The sequence below is a fragment of the Pyxicephalus adspersus genome, chromosome 9 (genome assembly GCF_032062135.1).
Source record: "Pyxicephalus adspersus chromosome 9, UCB_Pads_2.0, whole genome shotgun sequence".
Classification (NCBI taxonomy): Eukaryota; Metazoa; Chordata; class Amphibia; order Anura; family Pyxicephalidae; genus Pyxicephalus; species Pyxicephalus adspersus.
The window spans coordinates 62946500-62961232 of record NC_092866.1 but is presented as its reverse complement, the minus strand read 5'-3'; the positions used below and the strand labels follow the sequence as shown (position 1 = coordinate 62961232).

At 38.2% G+C, this 14733-nt stretch overlaps 1 protein-coding gene across 1 annotated transcript in view; it reads right to left on the bottom strand.

Annotated features, from left to right (window-relative positions):
- The window catches only part of BMAL1 (basic helix-loop-helix ARNT like 1), a gene marked incomplete in the record, with an annotated part of 40028 nt that overhangs the window by 7745 nt on the left and 17550 nt on the right, over positions 1 to 14733 (bottom strand). Inside the window, 8 exon segments of the mRNA XM_072422299.1 lie at positions 596 to 688; positions 3816 to 3895; positions 4670 to 4827; positions 5106 to 5141; positions 7566 to 7610; positions 9131 to 9151; positions 13698 to 13845; positions 14039 to 14138. Coding sequence (XP_072278400.1) covers positions 596 to 688; positions 3816 to 3895; positions 4670 to 4827; positions 5106 to 5141; positions 7566 to 7610; positions 9131 to 9151; positions 13698 to 13837 — 573 coding nt within the window.

The window sequence follows — 14733 nt, the reverse complement described above, 5'->3', positions numbered from 1 at the left end:
GAATGGAGGAGCTCAGCTATGAGGAGAGATTAGCTGAACTGAATCTATTCTCCCTTGAGAAGAGACGTATAAGGGGGGATATGATCACCCTGTATAAATATATAAATGGTCCATATAAAGAACTCTTTTCCTAATTATTCACTATAAGGCCATTACAAAGCACAAGGGGGCGCACTTTGCATTTGGAGGAAAAGAAGTTTAAGCTCCGGATAAGGAAGGGATTCTTCACTGTAAGATCTGTGAAAATCTGGAATCGGCTCTCTCAGTAAGTAGTTTCAGCAACTACTATAGATTGCTTTAGGAAAAAGCTGGATGATTTCTAGAAGCACAGAATATAATTGGGGATTAAGGCTTTAAAGTAAAGATAACAGAGACTGCTGATCCAGGGAACATCCGATTGCCTCATGGGATCAGGAAGGAACTTCTTCCCCTGTTGGAACAAATTGTACCCGGGTTTTTTTTTTGCCTTCCTCTGGGATATGTTTATTTCCCTAGTGGTTGAACTTGATCGATTTATGTCTTTTTTTCAACCTGATTTTGTATGTAAATTTATAACATGCTGACATAGAGACACATTGAAGACATTGGCTCATACCTGACTATAATTGAGAATTTTGAAAACTGATTCTGACACAAATAGGATTTTTCCACGGTCACAGCCCACCACGAAGAGGAATCCATCCGCTGCCTGCAAAAGCCAAAAAAAAAAAAACAGAAATAACTTGTTTTACTATATTTTATGTTAACAGAATTTAATATGTAAAAAAAAACATTTATATTAACCTGTAGGGCTGACAAAACCCAGCCTTAATATTCTCTACCACTTTCTGCACTGCATTCGCTGTATCTAACCAATTTTTGCCAGCAAAAGTGTAAAATTGATTTTATCAATCAAGAACATTATGTACCTAAAAAAAAAAAAAAAAAAAAAGTGATGCAGATGACAATGCACAGCATGCAGCTGGGAACCCAGAGGAGCTGAAATAGTGAGGCACAGCCTGCACCATACAACCAGGGGAAGATAAAGTCACAGTGGAGGAGTTGATGGTGATAATGGGGCACCCACCGTCTGAACCAAAGAGCCAAAGAGAAGATAAGTGTCACAGAAATAGAGCGGACAGGTGCAGATTAAAGCACAGAGAGTACAGTCTGCACCACAGAGCAAGGGAAGGGGTGGAAGTGTTGCTGTGGAGGAGCTGGGCAATGTTGGGGAAACAGAAGAAACTAGAATAATATAGCAGGGAAGTGATTGGAAAAGGGGGTGCAGCAGGTTTAGGAAGTGTACAAGGCTGAATTTTAATTGTAATAACTCATCTGACATTTTAAAATGAACTTTTACTCGACCAAATAAAAACATTTGTCACAGACTTTGGATACCGATAAAGTTATTGCAATCGAGGCAGCAATGAAAAAAGTGAACTGGTAATTTACCTGTGCTAATATCCTGATATATAAATGTATATATTTAGAGTCACAATAAACAAACTATTCAAAAAAGCAACAAGAATATTTGGGACTTTTGAGGCGCATACTCTGGATAAATGTACCATTTAGTTTACAAAAAAAAAATTATATATATATATATATATATATATACATATACATACACACACACACACACACACACACAGATAAATGTACCATTTAGTTTACAAAAAAAAAATTATATATATATATATATATATATATACATATACATACACACACACACACACACACACACACATACACTTTATTACAGAATTAACAACATATAAATAGTTAAAACCATACATATATTGTGATATACAAGTTCATACTTCGTCTCAATGAACATTGACCTGTTTCGCAGAAGCTACATGTCAACTTCTTCAGGATACAAATGAGACTTGGCCTGGATAATCCTTAAAGTGTATGGAGCTTCCTCAGATCTAAAATTGGCATTAAACAGCAACAGAGAACATGAGGAACAACAGCCAAGCAGCAAAACAAACAGCTAACCCATAGGTTTGTAATATGCCTCCAAATCAGACAACCAAATGCCTTTGATTTCTTATCTTCCATTTGCTTTCCATGGATCCCCCAAACTTTTGTTAGCAGTGGGGGTTTTGGGTGATCCATTGAAAGCCAATACCTGTGAGATAGAACATAAGTAAAAGGAGTCTTTGGTTGTCCGATTAGGAGGCAACCTACAAACCTATGGATTAGCAGTTTGTTTTGCTGCTTGGCTGTTGTTTCCAATGTCCGTTACTGTTTGACTCCAATTTCATATCTGAGGAAGCTCCATACGCTTTAAGGATTATCCAGGCTAAAGTTTCATTTGTATCCTGAAGAAGCGGACATATAGCTTCCGTGAAACGCGTCGATGTTCATTGAGACGAAGTATGAACTTTGTATGTCACAATATATCTATGGTTTTAACTACTTTTGTATCATGTCAAAAAGTATATTTGTTCTATTTTTTGTAAACTAAATGGTACATTTATCCAAAGTACATGCCCCAACGTCCCAATTAATCTTGTGGCTTTTTTTGAATATTTATATTTAGGGATGTGGCACTTTTTGTACTTTAGACTAAATAGCTGGAAAACTTCCTTTGTCATATATACACATTCTACAAATATTGGCACTCCTGATTATCCTTGTCTCTGTATTAAGCTGAATCCAGGTTTACTAAAAACCTTTACATGCAGACAGGATGGCTCCACTTTGCAAGGGTTAAGTGCTTTTAAGGTCCAGTATCTCTTTTAAAGTTACTCCGCATTCCCATGGCAGGAGATGTGCTTCTCATTTTTTTACTTTCCACAATTGGTACTGTGGACAGGCATTTGGCTTCCCTTGCTTTAGAATGCAGAACTATTTGTTTTGTATTGTGGGGAATGGCATCCGTGCCTGCGACCGCAGCCCAGATGGGTTTATGGAACAAGCTGCAAGGGACCGGTCACACAGAAGTGTGACAGAGTGAAATACTTTTTCAATCAACCCAAGACATGCACAAGTATTTAACCTTTACAGTGCATGGCTAGACCCACTGCTAGGGAAATCTTTTACTGAGCCTGGAGTTCAGCTTTGAAATCTTCTGCAGCGGAGTAAAAGAAAGTGGTGAATAGTTTTGTTTAGGATTCAGAGGTGTACATCAGGCTGCAGAGATACCAATAGGTGGAGTTGGGAATTCCTAGTCTTTAGAATGAAAGAGCTCAAGGTTAGGTGTCTGGCAGAAAACTGGCTGTGTGTGTTGGCTTGGTTTATCCAAGCAATGCCAAAGATAAAAAAACAAAGTCAGAAAAACTATGGCCCCTGTATTGTCTGCGATGCTTTGTTTTATATCCAATTTGGGATACCCCTTTAAACAAGAAAATATGTGTGGGATGAAGGAATACCAGGCGACAAAAAAGAAAAAGACAGCAGCCAAAGTTATAGACATACTTTGCTGGGCATGTCATATGCCTACACCCTGTGACTCACCATTGCCAGCGTTATATCATTTCCTTTACGTGACCATATACCATCCATTGACTCCATGAAAAAACCTCTCCTTCCAAATAAGTGGCTGTAACTGGCTGGGAATACAGGTAAAAGTTTTCAATATCCGAACATTTCAAAAAGTTTGTTTACTAAAATTCCTTTGCCATTGCCAGGAAAAGTCAAGCAAGTTTTGAAGTATTTCTCTTTTCTTTTTCCTGCCTACCCGATATTTACAAGTTCCTAATTTGATTATTGACCAAGGTCTCTGTAAGAATGCCTTAATAAAGCAAGTCTGTATTTTCACAAGAGCACCGAAACATTCTGCATTGGTGTGCAGCTCTAAGACAAAATCTGGGATAAAACCAGCTCACCCTGAGAATCAAGTGCTTTAATTCATCATCTGATAGGAAGGAAGGCTTGTAGTTTGCTTCTGTGTATGGATTTGCAGCACCTGTGAATGGAGAGGAAACATCAAGTGAGACCGACTGCTTTAACACTGTTCACTTTCTAACCAGTAAAAGCTAACTTTTCAGGGCTGAATATTGCGTAGTAGTACTCTGAGCAGAGGGGGACACCACTTGAAAGGCGTTTTATTACATAGTTACATAGGAAGTCAGGTTGAAAAAAAAGACATAAGTCCATCAAATTCAACCACTAGAGAAATAAACATATCCTAGACAAAAAACCCTATGGACATAGGTGATCCAGAGGAAGGCCAAAAAAGCCTTATAAACCCCTGGTACAATTTGCTCCAACAGGGGGAAAAAATTCCTTCCTGATCCAATGAGATAATCAGATGTTTCCTGGATCAACAGTCTCTGCTATCTTTACTTTAAAGCTTTAATCCCCAGGTATAGTCTGTGCTTCTAGAAATTATCCAGCGATCTATAGAACTTGCTAAAACTACTTCCTGAGGGAGCCGGTTCCACATTTTCACAGACCTTACAGTGAAGAATTCCTTCCTTATCCGGAGATTAAACTTCTTCTCCTCCAGATGCAAAGAGCGCCCCCTTGTACTTTGTAACAATCATATTGTTACAATCGATTGTATATCGATCGATTGAAACAAAATATAAATATACTTAGGTATGGAATGGAGAGGAGATACAGAGAGTCAGATCCAGTCTCTACTAATCTGATCCAGGAACATCTATTGATATGCTATGAAAGTTAAGTGAATATCAAATGTGGATTTTTACTCCATGTGTGTTGCACAACCACCTACCTCGTAGTGTTTTCATATGCTGAACTGCCATTCGCAGTACTGTCAGCTTATCCAACTTTCGCGACATGGCGTTACATGTGGGTACTAAAGATGCCAGCTCATCTATGAAGCTGTTCATTTTATCCCTGCGTCGCTTCTCAATCTGACTGTGCGCCTCCCTGAAACAAAGGACAAACAAATGCATTAACTTGCAAATAATGAATTAATATGACCCCAGCCACCCCTTGAAACCTCCCCCCCCACCACCACCACTACCACAAAACAGTACAATAGGTACCCTTACAATACCTTTATATATACTTTTAATATAATAAAAGTCACATGGTGTTCCTTAAGAGGAACAATGGGCTTTAATAAAACAAAATGCATATGGTTATATGGAAAGGATTAGCGGCAATAACTTTGCTAGGTAATTGGTATTTGCATAATGACTCACCGTGCATTTTTAATTCGACCTTCGGGATACTCCAACCTAAAAAAAGAGAGAGAGGGTATATCTGTAACCGCTGTAGAATCCAATGTCTACTGCTTGCAAGCATGTTAATAAAGTATTACATTTTGATATTATCCAAACACTGGTAAACGCACTCTACCTAGAAACTACTGGAAAAAGCCTTTAATTCCTTAATAATGCTTTGCAAATGTTACCGCCTGCGTGATGAATTTTAAGAACAATTGCAGAGCGGTCACCCTGCCTTCCTGGGTTGCTCAGTTTACTTGATTTTGGGATACACAGAGTCTATTTTTTTTTTTTTAGTAAAGCTTTTTCCTTATATTCATTACCATAATAAAAAACAATTAAATATGCTTTTTAGTTTTTAGGCCAATAGATATCAAACACTGCACATACTGTAATATACAACATGCAGTCTGGATCTGTAAATTTGTTGTGGCATTACACTACTGCAAATAGCACGGGAGGAGCTTCAGGCCCAATTTTAAGGTCAAAAGGGTAACCTTAACTGTTATCCGAAAAATCTGTTTACAGAGCTCAATAGTTGAAGCTCAAGTTTCCACACTATAATAATGACACATTTGACTCCTTGTTTCTCTGTTCTGCTCAGATAGGGCTATATGGAGCCTTAAGAGGGAAAAAAAAAAAGACAAACAACGTCTTTTGTGCTTTCTCTTTGTAATTTCCATATTTATCTTTTAAACCATTATGATGTGAGAGGTGTGAGAGATAAGCAATTGTTACATGCCATGGCCTTTTTTATTCAACCATTAGTTATTTCCAGGTATTAATGGCATACATATATAATTTTTTAGGATGACCCAGACTTTCTTTCGATAATATTGTCTTACCAAAATGATTTTATTTTGTATGTAATTCAGATGTTTAATTGCTACTGTAAAGTGACAATCAACAAAAGTATCAGGTTTACTTTACATTAGCAGATCAGCTCGTCCCTTTGATCTGCACATAAATGAAAGAATAAATACAAAGTAACAATTATTGTTATTATTAATAATAATAATAATAATAATAATAATAATAAACAGGATTTATATAGTGCTAACAAATTATGCAGCACTATATATTAAATAGGGGTTAAATATCCCCCCTCCTATTGAATGCCGCTTCCCCACCTCTTAGAGTGTAAGCTCTTCGGGACAGGGTCCTCTCCCTCTCCTCCTCCTGTGTCATTGTTTGTATCTGTCCGTCATTTGTAACCCCTATTTAATGTAGAGCGCTGTGGTTTGTGTTATATAAATATTATGTATTATTATTATTATTATTATTAATAATAAACAGGATTTTTATAGTGCCCATATATTATGCAGTGCTGTAAAATAAATAGGGGTTCCAAATTATTATTATTATTATTATTATTATACAGTATTTATATAGCGCCATCATATTACGCAGCGCTGTACAAAGTCCATAGTCGGGTCACTAACTGTCCCTCAAAGGAGCTCACAATCTAACGTCCCTACCATAGTAATATGTGATTAATGTAGTCTAAGGTCAATTGTTAGGGAGAAGCCAATTAACCTAACTGCATGTTTTTGGGATGTGGGAGGAAACCGGAGTACCCGGAGGAAACCCACGCAGACACGGGGAGAACCTGCAAACTCCATGCAGATAATGTCCTGGCTGGGGATCGAACCTGGGACCTAGCGCTGCAAAGGCCGGAGTGCTAACCCCTGAGCCACCGTGCTGCCCATGACAGACAGATACGGACAGGGACACAGGAGGAGAGGACCAGAAGAGCTTACAATCTTACAATCAAAAACGGTGTCAAAAAGTTTGCCGACAGTAGCAGCTAAAAAAGATTCTGCATTAACACAGCAAATCCCAGCTGTCATTTTGAGAGCTTGGGATTGCCAGCAAAGACAGGCAGTGTAGCAGCAGCTGGTTAAAAATACAAAAATGGCTTTGGGCAACTTTTATGTAAACTTTCTTTCTGTTTTCTATTAGTGTGCAGTTTTAGTAATGTGCTTTCTGTTAGTAAATACATGTTTACAGTAAATTAAGAAATCATAAACTTCTTCTTTTACATCTCAATAACCACTGGTTGGCTTGAAGACATATTGGGGCCTATTTATTAAAGCTCACCAAGGCTAGAGAGGATATACTTTCATCAGTGAAGCTTGGTGATCAAGCAAGCCTGGAATGAATTTTTTCAAAGTCATTTGCTAGCAAATGTTTTAAATCCCAGGCCAGATCCATTCCAGGTTTGCTGAATCACCCAGCTTCACTGATGAAAGTGTATCCTCTCCAGTCTTAGAGAGCTTTAATAAATCAGGCCCATTGTTTGGACCCAGCTCCAGGCAACACATGGAGGCTGGTAATAGACAGTCAACCACACAAATGTGTGCACAGCAAATTACTATTCAATAATGGTTCACATAATGCATTATAAGCCATAAGCAGGTTTCACCATTTACTCACATTCCATGAGGATCATCCTTGTCAGTATCCATGCCTTCCCCATGGCTATTTAAAAAAAAAAAAAAAAATCAGTTATTCAGAACAAAATGTTCAATCATACTATAAAGCCTGTGATTATTAAAAATGATGAGCCAAGAGAACACTAATAAAGCGAATGATACATAGTAATTATAGTTATTATTGTTGCAATAATAGTACTAAGGTTCCATTGTTTTACTGAATGCTTGGAGTTTATATTAATCCCATTTGTAATATCACAAAAAGTTAAATATACACTTGCACAAAATTTCAGAATTATAATTGATTTTGGCACGAAAAAAAAAAAATGAAACATAAAACAAGCGATAAAAATACCACTGGGCCCATACACCTTTTTCTATGTGCTGCAGTAAGGTTGTCCATTCAAATGGGCTTCTAACATTCAGCAAAGGGCCAAAGCCATAATTGTTTATTTTGTGTTGCAGTAGGAGCACCCTCACATAGATAGCTGTGCAGAACTTGAGAAACTAGTTCTGCAACATTTCATTGATCTCTAACCTTAAAAGCTCCCAACTTATCACATTAAAGAAGCAGCTTCTCTTTTTTGGTTACAGTGCTTTATGATGGTCTCATTCTGAGTGCCCTCGTAAACTACTTCAAAAGCTTTTTATGGGAACATTTTTCAAATGTCTGCTAAACATTTTGGAAGCATTTTTACAAACAATTTGTAAGGTTTTTGTATGAGGAAAATGTACAAATGACTTGAAATGTACGAATGAAATGAAACTTATGAAAGCTTTTGCTTTCTATACTCCTACAGTTCCTATAAAAAACAACTAAAACATCTCCTATAAAGAGGATTTTATAAACATTTGTAAATGCAAGTCTAAAAACCCTACAAACACCACTGGATACCAAGCGGCTGATATAAAGTGCCTGGTGAGTGGTGACCACTCTACAATCCCACCGTCCTGGTAACAAGACCATAAATGTGTTACTATAATCCATAAATATTAAAAGGTCTTTCATTTAATTGCTGAAGGGTCAGAATCACTTCCAAATTTATCTTTCAGTTAAGTTATATTTTACATCGCTTCTTTTTATCATGACAACCTGTGTACTGGTAAAAGGGTGTCTGTCATCATGTTAGGAAATGATTGAAAACTTTCCTCCAGTAGGAATATAGCTTCCAAAAAGAAAATCTCATATGAGATTTCCAGTTATTTAACTAACTACAGAAGCTCCTTGCAGTGGTATAGAGAAGATAGAGTTATGTTCTGTAGTTCTGGGTGACAACAATCCCTCTAGGTACAGTACAATCAGTAAGCATTGTCACCACAAAAAAAAATTGTTCCTGCAGGGATCACCGGACAAAAATAAAGGGAAAAAAGAAAAAACTTCATTTACCACTGGTAAACATTTTTTATCATGAGTGAGAAAAGTGAATCTTATGGGGAATGAAGACAGAGAAACCTGATTATTAATATGTAACAAGGATCATTTAAAAGTTCATTGTAGTGTGCTGGTCATGTTGCAAAGGATTATAGTAAAAAAAAAAAAAAAAAAAAAAAATTCTGTATACTTACTCAAACGAAAAGCCATCAAGCCTAAAGGATGAAAAGAAGAAGATATTACGTTATATCACATATCATTTATAACAATGTATTTACCAACATAAATGACACGCATACAAAAAAGGGGTGAATGAGCTTATTATATCAGCGGATGTTCTATCAGTCTAACTAAACAGCTCAAAGAAGTAGCAGGAAAACAAATAAGTGTACATAAAGCCAACTTTTTTGCTTGTTATGAAGTGCTAAGGGGTTCGGCCCTTATTATAAGTTTTTATTTCTGTCTCCCATTCGTTGAGATTCACCCTATTGGTCCTGGTGATAATTTTTATTATTATTCCATATAATTATTATTATTATTATACAGTATTTATATAGCGCCAACATATTACGCCATAGTCATGTCTCTAGCTGTCCCTTAAAGAAGCTCACAATCTAATGTCCTTACCATAGTCATATCTTAATGTATTTATGTATGTTAATCTCTAATACAGTCTAAGGTCAATTTCGGGGGAAAGCCAAATAACCTAACCATGTTTTTTGGGATGTGGGAGGAAACAAGAGTACCCTGAAGAAACCAATGCAAACACAGAGAGCACCTGCAATCTCCGTGCAGATAGTGTCCTGGCCGGGATTCAAACCTATGACCCAGTACTACAAAGGCTGGAGTGCTAACCACCGAGCCACCAAGACTTTGGGAAAATTTAAAATGTGAAGGATAGAAGGGAAATCTTTCAATGTGGACTCCTGGTTTGGTGACAATCAAAAGGGGATTTTCGGCACTTTGGAGACATTTACCATATCTCTTACTGTTGTGTTTATGTGTTAAATGGGACACAAATAACATACCGTATTTTTCGGACCATAAGACGCACTTTTTTCCCCCCAGAAGTGGGGGGGAAAAGTCCCTGCGTCTTATGGTCCAAATGTAGCCTCTGTGCCCGGGCCGTCTCTCCGGTATCCTCCCGAGCCGCTGTCCCGTCCCCCCTGACTGTGCTGTTGGTTTTTAATGCACATAAAATATTTTAGGACACTATTTGTTTCAGAATATTTTTTTCTTCATTTCCCTTCTCTAAAAACTGGTGCGTCTTATGGTCCAGTGCGTCTTATGGTCCGAAAAATACGGTAATTCAGTGAAAGGGTTCTTAATCAGCGTTCAGTGAAAGGGTTCTTAATCAGCGTTCAGTAAAAGGGTTCTTAATCATTCAAGACTGTCCAGAAGGAATTTTGCTTTGGATATACTTTTAAGTGGCCATTTGTGTTGGTAATAGGTGCGCAATGAGAAAAGCAGGGAAAAAACAGTAAAAACCATAATATTGGTTCATAAATGATTCCATAAACTTTCTGCAAATTCATTAGTATCTTCTGGAGAGATACTGCCAAAGACATTGGTGCACAAACCAAAAGGTGTTTTTTAGAATTTTTTTTTTTTTAACTTGAAAAAATAATTCTGAATGTAAAAATGACAAAACATAATTTTAATAGGCAGCCTGTATTGCTACAAAATGCTTAGAGTAGCTTGAAACCACCTAAGTTCTCTTTGGTACGTCACAAACTACTATGATGCAGTATTAAGTTTATTTTTCAGTTTATAATATCTAATGTGCATGTCTGATGTCTCTTGTTCATGTGATTTATGGTAGTATTTGGCATTATTATTAACTTTATACATTATAATTTATATAGCACAGACATATTATACAGCACTTTTCATATAGTGATGTCACTTTGACATTTACATATAATGTGCGCTAAACTGGTAACAGACTGGGAGACACCATCCTTGTATATCTCTGCACAGAGATTTTCCAAAAGAAATGAAAATCACAATTGAAGCAACCCCATGCACCACACTTATTTTGGTGCTGGGCACCACAAGTGCTTGTATGTGCTAAAGGGAATGCACAGCGTAATTTGGGGTCAATATATTATATTAATAGTATTTCTATAAAATCTGTTCCATCTGAAAAGGGGTTGCAGTTTGTCCAACCTTGAGATTTTCACAACCCCAAGGCTGCGTACACACGCTCAATAATTGTTGTAGGAAAGGATCTTTCACGGTCCTTTCCAATGACAAAAGACTGAACGAGTGTTGTACATACAGCGCAGTATTACTCTATGGAGAGGGGAGGAGGAAAAAGACGAAAGGGCACCTGGCTAAGCTCTCTCCTCTTCACTTTTATTGCAGACGTTCATGGATTCGTCCTGGTGGAGCGCTGTACACACGTCAGTTTCTCATCTGATAACAGCCATGATGACTGAACGAGAATCATCCAACGTGTGTACATAGCCTAACAGTCAGGTTGTTAAACTCCGGGCACATTCAGACCATTGAATTCAGGCTCTTATAAGCAATTGCAAAGCCTTGCTAAACAATAGCATAAATAAAAAATGAATGGATCGCTTTTATTTTTTTCGAATGGCTTTTACTAACTTTAGGTTTTTACCAGTGTTTGTTCAGAAGCTCCATGTAGTCGTTTGGCCATCCAGGTGTCTCCAAAGACTTGCAAACACCTATAAAAGTCTGTACAGGCTTTTGCAAACGCAAACTTTTTTGTGCTTGAAATTGATTCTGGAAGCCTGGCTGTGCTTATATCTCACAAAATTAAGCTTTAAATATAAACATGAAAAAAGTCACCAAACACTGAGCAACAAAGGCCAAGTACTCATCCATTATAAGGGCAAAAATAATGTAGATTCTCTAAAAATCATAGAAATTCTACAAAGTCAATTTTGGTTACTATAGAAACCCTGGAAACTTGATCAGTTAAAATAAGTTGGCTCTGTGGCCGGTGGAAAGCAACATCTCCGACCATCATTTGGACACATCTATGTAGAGAGAAAAATGATTTCTAATTGGCGATAAGGTTACAGTTTGTGTTGTCACAATTTTTTCATTATTGACTGGTTTTTAACTGAACATACTCAGCTTTACGGGCAATAAGGTCATCGGAACGAGAGCCCTGTGCCGCCTACAGCTGGAGAACAATTGCTTTTATCAGAGGCTTCTGAAATCTTCCTTCTGACTGATTGGCCTAGCAGCTTATTGGGAACCCAAGACTCTGAGGATATAAACAAATCCTGGCAAAAAACTAAGTTGTTTATTAAGAAGCTAGGCTGGAAGTGAATATATTTTTTTCCAAAGGAATACAGAGTTTTGCCCATGTTCTACAAAAATAAAAAAAATGCTCACTGCTAAACTCTGGGCACACAAATATTTCTCAAAAGCCATAAAGGATATAAATCCACTTTGTGTGCACCAAATGTCTTAGAAAAGTCAGTCGTCACCATGTCAAAATAGCAGTGGTCACATTAGTGTGGTATATATAATTTGTGTAGAGATAAGAGCTGTGCAGAGGACTGAGCAGGCCCACTCACTACAGGACGCCTGTGCAAAACTGCAAAATAGGCCGATACCAGACCAGTCACCCTACAGAAGCTCCTGCACAAGACAAACGTTTTATTGTGGACTACTGCAGGGATTTGGAAGAAATATACAAACTACACTGAGAACAGACATGCCTCTTGCAGTGCTTTCTCTAGCCCCTTCTAGCTGGGTGTACCACCCAGCATTTTTCAATAAACACCCAAAAATTAGCTGGGTGGTTAGTGAAAAGTTGAGTTACAATACCAGGGCCACTACCTGCCTACAGCTTCTTTCCACCGAGCTTCAAATAAATTTCTTGGAATAGTGCTGGTTTTGTCAAACTATAAGCCATATTTTACCCCCACCTAGATTGTAAGCTCTTCGGGGCAGGGTCCACTCCTCCTCCTACGTCACTATCTATATTTGTCTGTCATTTGCAACCCCTATGAGAAAGCTTGGGTTTTAATGTTTGAAGGATAGTACACTATATGGCCAAAAGTATCTGGTCACCCTCCAAATTACTGTGGGTGTGGGTTTTTTTTTTTCCCAGGGAAGGGTACAGTTACATTTTAGGCAAATATTTGTTTCTAACTATGTGCAATTGTATTTCAATGGCTTTGGTTTTGGAATATAGTATCTTCAAATTGTTGTGATGGTCAAATGTCCACAAACTTCTGGATCCATGAAGAATGTATGGTTAGCCAACAATTGAGGTTTTTTAAATCTATATTTAGGACTGTATAATAAAAAGACAAACTGTTTTGCTCTAGCTAACCATCCACTAAAAAAAAAAAAAAAAAAGATTGATATCTCCAGTGGGCAACTTTTTGATTTATTGATTAGGTTGTCTCCAGATATAAGTGAATGTTATCTGATATTTTGCTATGTCTGCCCTTGTTAATCAAAGCTGGCCAAACACCCTTGGTGCAAGAAGAGTAATGTCACTGGCTAGGGCGGATGTCCACCATTGTCTGCTATAGGTTTCTAATAAAACAAAGCTACATGAATCTGCAGATATGCAGTTAGATTAATTGGCTTCCCCCAAAACTGACCTTAGACTGTGGTAATGACATATGGCTATGGTAGGGACATTAGATTGTGAGCCCTTTGAGGGACAGATAGTGACATGACTATGGACTTTATACAGCACTGTGTAATATGTTGGCGCTATATACATACTGTGTAATAATATTAATAGATCATTAGACTACTTACTGGTAATCTGTCAAACTCCCTTTCCTCTTGCGGTTACACTCCATGCCACCTGTACTGAGGGAACTGGTAATGAGGTCGGTGGGTCCCGGAGACATGAAGTCGTTCATAGTTGACGAGATATCCATTCTTTGGTCAGCCATTGGAACATCTGCAGTCAGAGGGAATATCAGAGATGTGAAGAGTGAAAGCGTTACACTGTGATTGTCTTATACAACCGTAGAGACGGGGTTTGGAGACACAATAACCTCAGAACAGGTATCATGTTAATATACAGAAGGCAGGTTATACAACTATCCTGCTGGATAGAGCACACAATGACATTAGCTATTGAGGGCACTTACCTAAATGATGTTGTCCTGGTAAAGTAAGAACCCGAGGTGTGAACCTTCTTGGAGGCCAATACAGCCCGTCACCTACTCACCATGTTGTGTTTTGTGATAACTGCAGAGGAAAGAGAAAACTAAGGATAAATTTCTCTAACTATATTTAAAATACAAGTTTTTTAATAACAGGTAGCATTTCTGCCCTAAAACAGAGGTTACAGACCAATGTCTTCACCAGAGTTTACAATACTTCCACAATCTTTTTCCTACAGAAGGTTACAGAACATTTCCTTGACAGTCCCCGGCCCAGAGCAGAAAACAAGACGGCTCCTCCACAGCAGCCAACCCCAGAGGAGCAAACAAGATATCATCCTCCATGGCCCCGGAGAAGCAAAAAAGACTTCTTCCTCCAAGGCCCCCCGCCCCAAAGAAGCAAAGAAGACTTCTTCCTCCAATGCCCCCCACCCCAGAGGAGCAAAGAAGACTTCTTCCTCCACTGCTCCTACCCCAGAGGGGCAAACAGGACTTCTGCCTCCATGGGCCCCCCGCCCCAGAGGAGCAAACAAGACTTCTTCCTCCACTGCCCCCCATCCCAGAGGAGCAAACAAGACTTATTCCTCCACTGCCCCCACCCCAGAGGAGCAAACAAGACTTATTCCTCCACTGCCCCCACCCCAGAGGTGCAAACAGGACTTCTTCCTCCAATGCCCCCC